The 13170-nt window shown below is 43.4% G+C and overlaps 1 protein-coding gene across 12 annotated transcripts in view; it reads left to right on the top strand.

The window, feature by feature from the left end:
- TIAM1 (TIAM Rac1 associated GEF 1) overlaps nt 1-13170 on the top strand; it is a 195266-nt gene that overhangs the window by 170289 nt on the left and 11807 nt on the right. For 8 of the 12 annotated variants that reach the window (XR_008746823.1, XM_055801745.1, XM_055801742.1 and 5 more), the window contains 5 exons: nt 241-347; nt 9178-9357; nt 9802-9870; nt 10171-10296; nt 12161-12269. Coding sequence is in view for 11 of the 12 variants with exons in the window: in XM_055801745.1 (XP_055657720.1) it covers nt 241-347; nt 9178-9357; nt 9802-9870; nt 10171-10296; nt 12161-12269 (591 nt within the window). In the remaining variant the exon portion in view is untranslated. Of the gene's footprint in view, nt 1-240; nt 348-3002; nt 4868-9177; nt 9358-9801; nt 9871-10170; nt 10297-12160; nt 12270-13170 lie in introns of those variants that run through there. The other 4 variants (XM_055801750.1, XM_055801741.1, XM_055801749.1 and 1 more) reach the window with 4 other exon arrangements.

Genomic DNA, 13170 nt, shown 5'->3' with positions numbered 1-13170 from the left:
AAGTAAGTAACGTGTCTGGCCATAACTTGTGTATTTTTACACCTATAGTTAAACCTGGCCCCTGCTCTAAACCAAGGTAGTCCTTTGGGGCCATTGAGTGCCTCTGGCATAACACCTTGTGGGCATGTACTTGTGTACAGGATGGGGCCTGGCCCTCCATGGGAGCTCCACGTCTGTTGCACCCAGCTTTTGGAATTTTTTGAAATTATGGTTGGGTTTTCATGCGCATCTCAATTTCAGCAGGGCACTCACTTTGTGGCGACCCGGACAGCTCTGTTGAGACAGCTCCAGAGGAGGCAGAAGCACAAGACTTGGAGTCATCTGATGAGGCCGATAAGATGAGCAAGGTGAGAAAGTTTCATTTTCACATGAAATGGAGTGAAAGTGCAGTACAGTCACAGCTGATGTGCTGGCTTCACAGCTGCACACAATTAAAGCATCTTTCCTGGGAAAATGTTAATCTTACTTTTGAGGTGTTTACGGATGCTATTGAATGTAACAAATTACAGCTTTGATTATGGCACATCACTACCTCTTAAGCAAGACTTGTGCCCTTTTTCCAGGGTTGATTCACATCTTCAGTAACTTCTGATAATATTCCCACATAGCTTTTAAATGGGCTAGTTTATCACCTCCTTCACCAGAGCAGGTCAGCTAAAGCAAAAGATCAGGTGGGTTATTACAATTTGTTATTATTTCTTGATTTCTAGGCTTAGGAGGAATATAAGTTAAACAATATTTCCCTAAATCAATAGCATAGTGCACATGCTAGTTTTTAAATGCAAACTAATTATAGCCAATCTACATTAAATTGAAGCAAACCTCTCCAATTATAGCTAAGAGGTTGTGCAAATGGATTGCTAATTGCCATCTATTGAGGGATGGGTTTTGCAGTGGTTGGTAGTTCGCACTTGCTGTGGTACTGGCAGGCTTTATACAGCATTAGATGTGATGATTAGTATCTTTTGAGGCAAAATCAAGTGACATTATTTTAAAGACACTGATTGCTTTTAGGTATTTGTTGCATAGGTGGTGATGAGAGCTTACAGCTATTTTTCTACAGAATTAACGATCTAATGAGAATCAGATCTCACACAGTTTGTGCTTACGTACAGGTGTGTTTTTTCTCAGCTCTTGTTTTAACTAAAATGTGTTATAGTGAGCTCTGAGCTGGTCCCTGTGCTGTTCTACTTGTCATTGTAGTGAAAGGAAGGAAAAGACCTTGGCCTCTCGTTTCCTGATCTCTTATGTCATGCTAGCCTGTAGTTTTGTCTTTGATAGCCAGACAGTGGAAGTCAGATAAGAGAAAACATTCCTGTGCATGAAATATATACATGCTGAGAAGGTGATTACTTGTACAGTTTGTTTCCAGGTTTTATTACAGAACTTCTTCTTGTAAGTACAAAGAATTTCTTCTTTAGTAAGTGCAAGTGTTTGTTGATACTTTGGGATTTTTAACTGTAAATATGTGGGATTTTCATATGCTCTGCAAATAGTCTCTTCTGTTAAACACTGAAGCTGTGGAAGAGCACGGAGCATAACACATAGCTGCGCGGGGAATAAGTGTTCTGTGTTTTCTGTAGCTTTCTATTTCTGAACTGTGTGACAGGCTGTGGGGTTCCATTTTGCATCTTGCCTCCTGGATCTTCAGAGCTGTAATTGCCTGAAGCAAGGCGTAAGGATTACATGATTAGCTCTGTGGCTCAGCAGATTTAGTTAAACTGAGAAATGTGCATTAGCAGCACTAATGCTTAATATTCGTATATTGGAAGAGTAGCTTGTAACTCTAACAAGCCTTTGTTTCCAACGAGAGGAACACTTGTCTTTTCTGTAAATGAAATGTTGATATCAGTACATGTTTTCTTTTAAAATTCAGAAAAATGTCTTGGTTTGTTTGTGTGATATCGAGGGGAGTGAGGCATTTTACTTTTCATTCTGGTTGTTATGGGGCAAGCTCCTTGAAATGGTCTTCCATAAAAAAAGATATATAATGTGCTCAACTTGGCATACTCATGAATGCTGCTGTCCCTGTTTGTATAGAAGAGCTCTGTACCAAGTGGGCTTTCTTTGTGGTTCCTCTCTAACAAAAGCTACAGAACCCCCCAAATTATTCTGCAGTGCCTGTAGAGAATTCTAGTATATGGTGTAGGGGAGTAAAGAAGCTCAATCAACGGGAGGATTTTCCCAGTCCCATTGCTTTTCTGTGTTCTTGGGAAAGTTGATCTGTGTGGGGAGTGAGGAGTCTCCAACACATCTTTTTCTGTGGAAAGTCACCAGCCAGCTGGCATGGTGAGGAAAAAAGCAAAGGTGTTTTCCTGTCCATGCACTGCCACACCTTTCCATGCCTCTAGGATTATGGCACAGAAGATTAAGCTGATGTCCTCAGCGCTGTTTTACAGGGGTTATTTTTGTACGTGGGAAGTGGAACACCCTGCCCTTTTACCACCAGGAGGGGCATGTTCCCCTGTGATGCCATTACTGCCACAGCTTCCAGACTCCCTCAGATGGAGGAGTTCAGGGGAGACTTTCTTTATTTTCTGCCCTTCTTGGCAAAAGCAGGGCAGGAGCACTCTTCTCCATTCGCCGCTGGGCAGCAGAGGAAATCCATTTTAACTGCGCTGGAGCCTCCCAGCTAAATGCAGAGTTCTCCTTCTTTCAGCCCAGATGCAGCATTAGTAGCTGAAGATCCGAAAATAGCTTTTGGGTTGTCTTTTGCCTTGCGATAGCATGATCCTGAGGCAGGGCTTAATCCTGCAAACATCACTGTTCTGTGCCGTGGTGCTGGTGGTCTGCTGATGCCCACAGAGCGCTGCAGAGGAGGAGAGCCCAGAGCTGCTCTGAGGAAGGTTGCCAGCTCTCCAGCCAGCAAAGCGATCCTAGGGGAGAGTTAATAATTCATGGGAAAAGGAGAGGAACGCAGTGCTGCAGCTGTCCTTCATCTGCTCTTGTAGCACAGGCTGGGTAGGCTTTTTATGAAGGTAAGCTGTGTGAAATTCTACCTAAAGCTGCGCTTGGGTCCCTTCTGACTTACTTGTAACTTTCTCATGTAGGTGATACATGGTTGTATACAACACAGGAGATACTCAAATGTGTCTTCCCTTCTCCTCCTTCTCCTCCCTCCCAGCTGTCTCTTTCCCTTCCCCCAGCCCAGCATGTGTGCACGTGGGTGTATGTTTCCTTAGTAGTGGTGCATTTGTTTCTTAATCTGCAAAAGCCTCCAAGCTGTTGATGGTGGTGAAGGATTTGGAGGGTACACCAGTGCTCTGAGAATTCCTCCGTTTCCTGAAAATCTTATCTTCTGTAAAGACCTGATAATGTGAAGGTTACTTCTCTACCACTGTTGTCAAAGGAATCATTATAATAATAAGCAAAAATTAAATGTCTGTAGAACTATTCTGATAAAATACTAGAAACCTGTTTCCAAGGTGGGTTGAGGCAGTAGCAAGCAGCTAGGCTTTCTGGATGCAACTATTTTCCTTTAAGCCGTGCAGCTGTCAGTGGTCTGAGTTGTGCTCCCAGTTGCTTGTGCTCTGGGGTGGGCTTCTGACTTTCCTTTCTTCCTCCATGTCATGTGGGAGCCAAAGGGAAGAGAGCTGGGAGGGAGAAGAGTGGAGAAAAAGAAAGCCTGCTCTCTGCCATCTCTTCAGGTTTGCTTTCACCTAGCATGGGAATTAAAGTTGCAGGCTGTTTATGAAATGGAGGTGATGCCCCTTTATCAGTTTCCAGCTCAACAGAATATCAGGAACGTTTCATACCAGAGTAATTTTTTTAAACGGTGACTTGCCTCTGTGGTGACCTGTTTTGGCCTTTTAAATACTGTAAAGTAAACAGAGGTTCAAAGGAGGTACCCTGAAAACTGAGCATATGTGTGAGTTCGTAATGTTGCAGGTTACCAACGGCTAAGATAGGTGTTGTGTTGCATCTCAAGATCAATCTTTGTGCATTTTTTTCACTGTTAATAGCCCTTTGAATTTAATTGGGAATGTGTTTTAAAACCTGTCATCAGTTAAAATACTGTAGGATGCTCATTTCTCCCTGTTTCTAATTAAAGACATCTGCCTCTTGAAATGAAAGCTAATTACCTTGCAGCACTTGTGCTTGGGAGAGCATGCCCTAATGGGCTGTGTGTGTACATGCTTATACCATTTAGAGGTATTTTTTCCAAGAAAATAGGTCGTCGTCTTTCTGCAGCATTAGTCAAGACCAGAATTAAGTCTCAAAAGCTTCAATGTGTTGCAATAGATGTCAAAGGATTAAAACAGGGATTTGAAGGGTAGGTTTTCCAGTAGCGTAACTGGCTCTTTTAAGTTCTTTTAATTCTGTGCCTCTGTCCCTTCAGATGTTTAATATTCTTCAGCAGTGCTGTTCATAGCCAATCGGCTCATGCTCAGCTACAGGCAACAGACATTTATATTCCTGAGCTGTCTTCACCTCCGCTTTGCTGCATTTCAGCCTCTCTGCTGAAGTTTTCCTCTTAACGAGTCTATGAAAAGCGGTGTTGAGTTCTCAGCTTCAACTGGTAGCCGGCTCTTAATTCCAGCTGATGCGGTGAGCGAACGAGGCCAGCGGCAAATGACACATGCAGAAAGGCTTTGCTTAGAGAAATATGGTCACTGCTCTTCCTTATTAGAATACAGCCGTATTCTGTGTTGCATGCCAAGTAAACAGTGTGGAGTATCTGTCTGGAGTGGGAAAGCCTGTTGGACCAGCTGAATATGTGGAGAAATGGGATTTTTCCTCCTAGATGAGTGACAGCTCTGGCTATACTGCCTTTCCAGCGATGTCGGCTCTTTGGAGAGTTAACCGTAAACTCAAGAATGAAAGCGCTGGGAGAGCTGGCGATTCTCTGTACCGTATGCTGTATTTGGTGAGCAGATCTACTGTGCAACACAACTAGTCTAAGTAATTAGCAGTTAAATGAATTTTCATGCTGTTTTAATTTTCAGGTTATAAATTCAAGGCTGAGCTGTAACATATATATCCTGTAGAGGCTTTTTGTTACCGTGCAATGTCGTTAGCAGTCCTGGCAATGCGTGAAAGGATGCAATTTACCTGAGTTTTGTTTGGGAGATCAGTACTGCTTAGAGTTTGCCATCCGTGGCAGACAGAGGTGCTGTGTGCCATTCAAGGGGGCGATCTGCCTGATGTGCAGGCACCCCTATGCCTTTATACGGTAAGCGCAACAGGAATTGGCATTCCACTTTCAAAACTATAGGGCAGGCAGCCAAAACTCCCCACTGCAGCATCAATATGTTTGATGAGTTTAAGGGCTTGCTCCTCCTGCATGGGAAGGATGAGCTTAGCTCCTCTGCTGAGCCCCCTGCAGAGGAGGGGTTAATGTACTTGCAAAGTAAACCTCACTTTACAGCCCAGTTGTGCCAGCCCTCCATCTCATTTTAGGGTTGCTAGATGGGATTGCTCAAAGGATTGCGCTTGAAGTGTGGTGCCCTAATTCTCCTAGAGAAATCCTGGTTCAGTGCTATCATTGTCACAGCTGGCAAACAGAGCTGGTACTGGAAGGTAAAAGGATCTCTTTCTGTTCCAGACCTTCCCTACTCTGTCCACTTTCTCTAGGAAAATGGGAATAGAGAGGCTTTTGTTAATACCGTTTGAGAGTTTTTAGCAAAATAGCTGCGTTATGAACCTCCCTTGGTGCAATATGCATCTGTTTTCTGTCTAGAAATTGATATATTTTTTTTAATGTAAATATAAGGTAGCGAGAATCACATTCAGGAATGAAACAAGACAGTTGTCATGGATAGTCTTGCACCTCACTCATAAGAGAGAAGCAACAGTATGCTTTATTGATAAAAGCAGCAAGTTAACAAAGTTCAATGGTTAATGTGACAGCGGTTTAACGACATCCAGTGGCAAGGTACCCTTGATTATTTACTGCATAGAGGACAGGGTCAGGCAAACCTGTCAAGGAGACCCTCCCATTGAGCCATGAGGCTCAGAAGGGTCCCCCTTGCATTCTAAACTCCTCAAAGAGGAGTGTAGGTGTGGCTGGATCCACTCCTGGTCCCAGACTTGGTCATTGGTTTATGTCTAAAGGATTATATATGCACAATCATTCCTCTGTATCACTTCGCTATGTATCACTTCACAAAGATTTCACAGTTTAGTGTGCTGTTAATCACATACTGAGAATCTCTTGTGGCAAGGAGTCTTTCAACCTCCAGGAGTAACCCTGGGAGGCATCCCTACTCAAGGGGACATCCTGGCGTACAGCTCGCTGCTGTGCAGGAGGGCTCAACGGGCCCTGGGCTGGCTACTATTTATAGAGAATATAATTGACTTATGATCATATTTGCCTACCAGCAAGACATCTGGCTCACCATTCTAGACAACCCTCGGCTACCGTATTCCCATCCATCCGCCAAAGTCCAGAGTAAGGTGGATGCAGCCGTCACAACCCCCACTGGTGGTTATGGCTTAAGTGGCTGGGGAGGAGCACACCGCCACAGCGGTTTGTTCAGTGAGCAAGCAAGAGAACGGGTTTGTGAACGTTATTGTGGGAGACTTTTCATCTGTCCAAGGAGTATTGGGTGAGTGGTGCTTGGGGAATGCATAAAAAGCTGTGAGGCAGGACACCAGCAAGGCAGAGCTCAGTTGCTGCTGGCTGGAGCTGGGCATGGCTGAAGCCAGTGAGCAGATGATTAAGCGTGCACAAGTGGAGATAAGGCTTTTAAAAGTCTTTTACACTTCCTTTTTGGCATATGGGTGTAGCTGTTCCTTCTGGGGCAGACTGCATGCCTGTATGAAGGTTATCTAATTTTCAGGTTCTCACTGGTGTTTAGCTGGTGTTCCATGGTGTAAGTGGATTTGCGCTGTCTTTCTGGGTGACCCATCTTTCCCTGCAACTTACTGCAAATGCATGCACAGGATGTCGAGCTGTCTACGGGCTATCAAGCATGAACTGCTTAAAACACATTCCATACTGTGTTTTATACATTATGTAACTATTTTTATTTCTACATTTGGTTCTTAAAATGCCACTGGATATGTCTTCCTCAAATACTGTTTCATAAAATCGTCTTACAAAGCTAAACATCCGTGAGCAAACCCCTGCATGTCCTGGGTCTCTGCAGGCTCAGATTAACATCCATTAATTGTCAGTTCTTTGTCCCTTTCCAGCAGAGCAGATAACGCGGGCAGGTTTTTTCACTTGTGCTGAAGCCAGGCTTTCACGTACTGCACTTTGTGAATTCGGGGCGGTTGGGATCAACATTGCACCGGTTGAAATCTAATGCAAACTTAACCTAAAAGTTTGGGTTTGTACTTATATGTAGCGCATATGTATATATAAGCATACATATAGCATAAGCATATATACAGCTTAAGTATAACCTGCATATATAGAGATACAATGCTTTATACTTGAGTGCAGTGAATATAGTGGAACCTTGCTGAGGAATGGAAGGAATTACTTTAATAGATCTTAACTCACAGTGACACATGCCATTACCAGAGGCTGGGTCAGTTGGAAGTGGACTGGTTCAGCTCACTGCTTACTCCAGTCCTCAATTTACAAGATTGTTCCTTTCTTCCTCATCCGAGTTAAGCCTCAGATACTCGATGAATATATTTCCTGTAATAAACTGTGTCCAATAGGCATTTTTGTATAGACAGTCAGCTACTTTTAGTAACTTTCAGTAAAATTAGTTTGTTGCTTACACTTTTGTCCTGAAGAAATTTATCCTTTGCGTAATAAGCATCTTTACTAATACGCCTTACAGTGGTACACTTGGGTGAACATTTACAGGCATAAGACACCTTGAAGGATAGCAACTGTATTATGGCAGGAAATCCCTTACTTGTCACTAGCATGTTTAATGCTCCTCTTGGCCTCGTGGCATGGTATGTGCACTGAGAGGGGAAAGTATGTATGAGCAGGCTGTGCAGCTTAAAAAATGTGGAGATTTTTCAGCACTGAGCCATTGCAGAGGTGTGGGGTAGTGCAGGTTCTGGATGAGGTTGTTGCTACCAGTTGGTGGGAGTGATCTCCCAGGGGGCACGGCTCTGTCTCCAGACTGCATGGTGGTGATGCGCTTTTTTTCTTTTTTCTTACCACCCCGCATGCCACCCCACCCCACCCACTGGGATATGTGTGTGGGGGTGTTCCTCTTCTCCTCTCTTTGCATATTTTCTGAACAGGCTAATTTTGGGTCAGTCATTTTACTGTGAACTGGAGGGCTATAGAGGCAGTGCCGGCAAGTCACTAAATCTGAGTTAAGATACCATGTAGGCATTAGATGCAGAAGGTTAGAGGTGTGATCAAGTGCAGCAGCTCTTTGGCCTCCTGTGCCCCCTCCGGGTCTCTGGGAGGGATGGAGACCCTTCGTGCCACTGCTGGGGCAACCCTAGAAGCCTGGGGCTGTCGTCACAGACACAGACTATACCTGCTCCAAACTTTTCAGCATAACAAAAGATGCAAGATGACGATCTAACATGAGGGAGGGAAGAGAGGATAACTGTCTTTACACATAGACAGCTGATTAAATGTTACAGAAACCAGCTAGATGTAGCAGCTCTGAAAAAACTGACTTAGGGGGAAGAAACTCACCCTGCAAGACATGTTTCCAGACACAAAACAGGTATACAGTTACTTTCTGAAAGAGCTTGCCTTTGAATACTTGAGAGTCTTTGGTTCCCCTGATGACTCTGCTTCCTGGAAAAACAGCTTAAAAGGTTTCTGTCTCTGTGTTGTCTCCTTGGCTGTGTTGACACAGCTATTCACAGGACTGTTGCAGACTAGATTAGGGAACTGGCAGAGGGCTGGGGTGTGTGTTTTGTTTGCATGGTCATTTTTGGTTCCTGATTCCTAGGCCTTCTTGTTTGTTTGTTTTTCAATCTTAAATGCTGGACCAGCCTATTTAAATTAAAGTTCATGCTTATCTGAAACCAGGAATGTTGTTGAACAGCACTTCAATTAACTTGAATTGTGCAACTCGGTTATTCCCCCCCCCCCCCTCCCCCCCCCCCCCCCTTATCCCCAGTCACTGAGAGAGAGGATAGACAGATATATGAAATGATGTGTGCACTTCTGGACTTTGGTGCCTGTCAAAAAGCCCTCAAGCTGCAACTGCTTAACTGCAAAGGCTTCTCAGCTCTATCATTCCTACAGCTCTTACTTAAAATATTACCGCTGGTCTTTCCTCTTCCTTCTTTTTGAAGAGTACAGAGCAGGTCGCTGCTTTCTGTCGCAGTCTGCATGAAATGAACTCTTCTGATTCAAGTGCTCATCCTCAGGAATTTACAGGACCACAGCTGGCCACCATGAGACAACTCACAGATGCAGATAAACTGCGAAAGGTTATCTGTGAACTTCTCGAGACAGAACGCACCTACGTCAAAGTAAGGGGTTTTGATGTGTTGCTTCAGTCCACACTAATATTTCTGCTCCATCTGGAAAACTTTGTTAGTTTCTTCTCTAATAATTCAAAGTATGTTTCATGCATGTATCTTTTGTTTAACTGACATTCAGTTCTACAATTTGTCCCTAGAATAGTGACTTAAGCCTCTGAAAAAAGTAGGCTTTCCGAATTCTTATGCTGTCATTTGGAATTACTTAGCTGGTGTGCAGAGGAACACTGCTCAATGAGAGCTGGTAACGATTTTATAAGTAAAACTATGTAAATGTTTCCTTTTACTGTCTTAAATTCTGTGAAATCTAGCTCTTTTATGTGTGAAAGGGAAAAATTCATAGATAGATCATAGGTAAACGGTGATCTTTGCCACCTCTATATATTCAGAAGCAGTTTGAAGAACCGACATGGGAATCTTTTTCTGAATTTTTAGGACTTAAATTGTCTCATGGAGAGATACCTGAAGCCTCTACAAAAAGAAACGTTTCTCACACCAGATGAGGTATGTTAACTGTTGCTTATCTTTTTGCTGGATAGCTTATGCACACCCCTCTTCTCCACCCACCCCCCTGCTTGACTTGCTTGTTTGAGCAAGGGCTATGGAGAAATTCTGAATTCCATTTCTTTTAAAATAACGGATTGAGTAGAGCATAAAGGTACTGCTCAGTAATGTGTAGTCTGTAGGTTTTTTCCTGACATTACATTGATTATACAATTGGACTGAGAATTACTGAAAGTCTAGAAAACATGATTTAGCTGCAAAGTGATACTTTCAGCATCTTGCTTTTTTTTCTCTTACTAGCTGGATGTTCTTTTTGGGAACCTGACTGAAATGGTAGCATTTCAGGTAGAGTTCTTGAAAACTCTCGAAGATGGAGTAAGGCTGGTTCCAGACCTGGAAAAGCTTGAAAAAGTTGAACAATTTAAGGTAATCCCGTTGTTTACGTTTGGAGTAGTCCTTTAACACTCTTCATCATATTTGCCTCACTACTGTCACTGCTCATGTAAAAACCTACATCTACTTACACTAGAGGTTATTTTTTTTAGCTAATACTGAAGCTGTTAGAAAAACATCCTGCTACAGTTGTAGGTTTTGCTACATTTAGCCGTGTAGAGCACTAGAAATCTCAAACGTCATGTGCTTTTAGACGCTATTCTTGCCCTTCTGCCAGATTTCTTGTCTTGGGCTGTCAGGAAAAACTAGAAATGGAAAGTTACACAAAATCTTTGTTCTGACAAGTCTAATGTAGTAGTTCAGAAGCCCACTAGGGCTACAGATCAGAACCGTAAATTGAATTCTGTATTGGGACTTTTGGTGCATAGCAGAACTATATGGCAAATACTTTCACTTATCAGCAGATGTGCATCAAAGATAGAAATGTAAACTAAAGATATATTAGAAAAAAAGGAAGATGTGGAAACAGAAATTTTGTTTTATTTCTGATGCAGTCATGTATTGAATATATGGCAAGAAGCTAATGCAATGTTTTGTCTTTGGAGAATTTGACTCTTGCTTTGAACACTTACGTTGGCAGAGGACAGGATGTCTTTATGAATAATAATAATAATTCCACTGGGATTGCTCTTCAGCTAACATACAGCCCTAGAAGAACTACTGAAAGAATGTGTCTTTTTGAGCCTGTGTGGCTTTGCTACCAGGTGCTTGTTTAAAATAAGCATCAATCATGAACGCTGCCCTCAGCATAACTAGAACAGAGCTTTTGTTTTGTAGGAAATGTGCCCTTAATGGAGAGCACAGAGATACTTTTTTTTCTTCTTTTTAAGTGGAGGAAGCCTCTGTGACCACTGTGTCATCTGAGCCTTGAGAGGATTGTGGAAGAAGCCTCCTTATGGAGAGAACTCTCTCTTCCGAGCGCTGCTGCTTCCACCTTTTTCCAGAAGAAGTGCATCAGCTTCACTTTTAGTTCTGTCCTATGGGTGTTGTCTGACCACAGCGTGCAAAATGGGACTCCAGGGTTTTGTGGCTCCAGTTCTGCAGTTTGCTTCCCGCTGCTGACTGTAGGCAAGCTGCCTATGCGTTGTCTCATCTCCCCACCCCATGTTGTCTTGTTCTTAAGTGGGTAGGGGAGAAAATGCTTGTCTATGGCATAGACATCTTAGGGAAAGATTGTGTTTGGTCCTTAAGACAAACTCATTTTGAAGAGAGTGAAGACCTTGGTGTGTTTATGCAGAGGGATAATAGTCTTGCAGCTCATTAGTGTCTTGATCTGTTATGAAGTCAGATACATCCAGTCCTTTCTGTGGCCTCTGGTCATTGCTTAGACCAACAGGATTTTAAGCTCAGGGTTAAATACTTTTCTGGAGCTGTGAACCTAGTTCCCTCTATAGTCAGTGATGTTTCAACAGGACAGCATGGCTGTGACCACATTTAACAAAACAATCACCACCCAACCTGAAGTACCTTGCTCTACAGCAGAGATGTGAGCATGGGTTAGGTGTGACAACACCTGTGGTTTCTAAACTCTCTCTGTCACTGTACCTTTCCTCCTTTGCCTGCGTCCGACAAACAGTACAGTGTCTCCAGGTCATCCTAACTGGAACTTGCCTCATGATGTTAATCACATAGCTCAAATCCACAGATCAAGGCTAGGCCTGTTTCTTGCTAGATGGTGTGAAAACACTCTAAAAGTGCAGTGTCCTGTTATCCAAAAGCTAAATGGAAACTTCAGGTGACATGGAAGAAGGGAAGATAACAAATAACTCTAACAACTGGTTTTCATGTGCTGTTTTTTCCCTAATGCCTTTTTTTTTTTTTTTTTTTTAAATCCTAGAAAGTGTTGTTTTCCTTGGGTGGATCCTTTCTTTACTATGCTGACCGGTTCAAGCTGTACAGCGCCTTCTGTGCCAGCCACACAAAAGTCCCCAAAGTACTGGTGAAAGGTAAGAGCCATGTGTTGGACAAATGCATGTTGGGCATGCAGAGAGAGAGAGAGAGAGAGGTGTTGCAGTGACCTGTTGGTTTGAGCTGGCACAGGTTGTGCCTGTGGATGAGGAGAGGTGGCCGCTGCACCCCAGACCACGCGGGGCAAGTTGCGGCAGAGGAATGGGGGCATGTGTGTGCCTGGTTGCTCTCCAGGAGACTTTGCAGTAGGGAAGTAAGTCCATCTGGCCTGAGAGGCTTGCAGAGAGCTCCGTGCTATGGGTGATCTTGGACCACCATCCGTGGCATGATACCTGAGTAGCTCACTACAAGGTGTCGTTAACCTCGCATGTAGCTTTTCCCCACACACTTAATTTGTTCTCCCCTGACATGTTCAGTTTCATTTCAGTCATGTGAGGAGTGGAAAGATTTCATAAATGGGCAATGTGGGCTGTGCTAATGGATCACTGTGTACTTTGGAACCAGGAGTAGTGATGCTTGTAATGAACTCTGGATCCTCCCTGAGTTTGCGCTGTGAATCCTTGCTAGTGGCAATCCCACTGAAGCTCTGGCCAATGTGGTTGAATGCTGACAGCCACTAGGAAAAGATCAGCCTGGGAGAACATTTTATGGAAGCTGTCTAAATATTTTACTTCATTGTACTCTCTCTCTCCCCCGTCGTTTTCCTCTCACCTTCATTCCAGTTTGCCCGAGAAGTTTCTATGTGTGGATTCCTAGTAGAGCTTGGCTTGCTGAGACAGAGATAAATGAGCTGTGGTCTGGCTTCTAAATGCTCACGTACCTCCTTGCCTTGGAGTGGTGTATTTTTCCCCTGTGAAAGTGTTAATCTCTTGGAGTTAGCAGTGCTTCTTCGTGCAGTTCATTTTTGGCCAGAACGTTAAATAAACAAATGGTTCCAAT

Source organism: Falco peregrinus, chromosome 4 (assembly GCF_023634155.1).
Source record: "Falco peregrinus isolate bFalPer1 chromosome 4, bFalPer1.pri, whole genome shotgun sequence".
Lineage (NCBI taxonomy): Eukaryota > Metazoa > Chordata > Aves > Falconiformes > Falconidae > Falco > Falco peregrinus.
The sequence above is the reverse complement of the archived record's forward strand: the minus strand, read 5'-3'. Positions and strand labels throughout refer to the sequence as shown.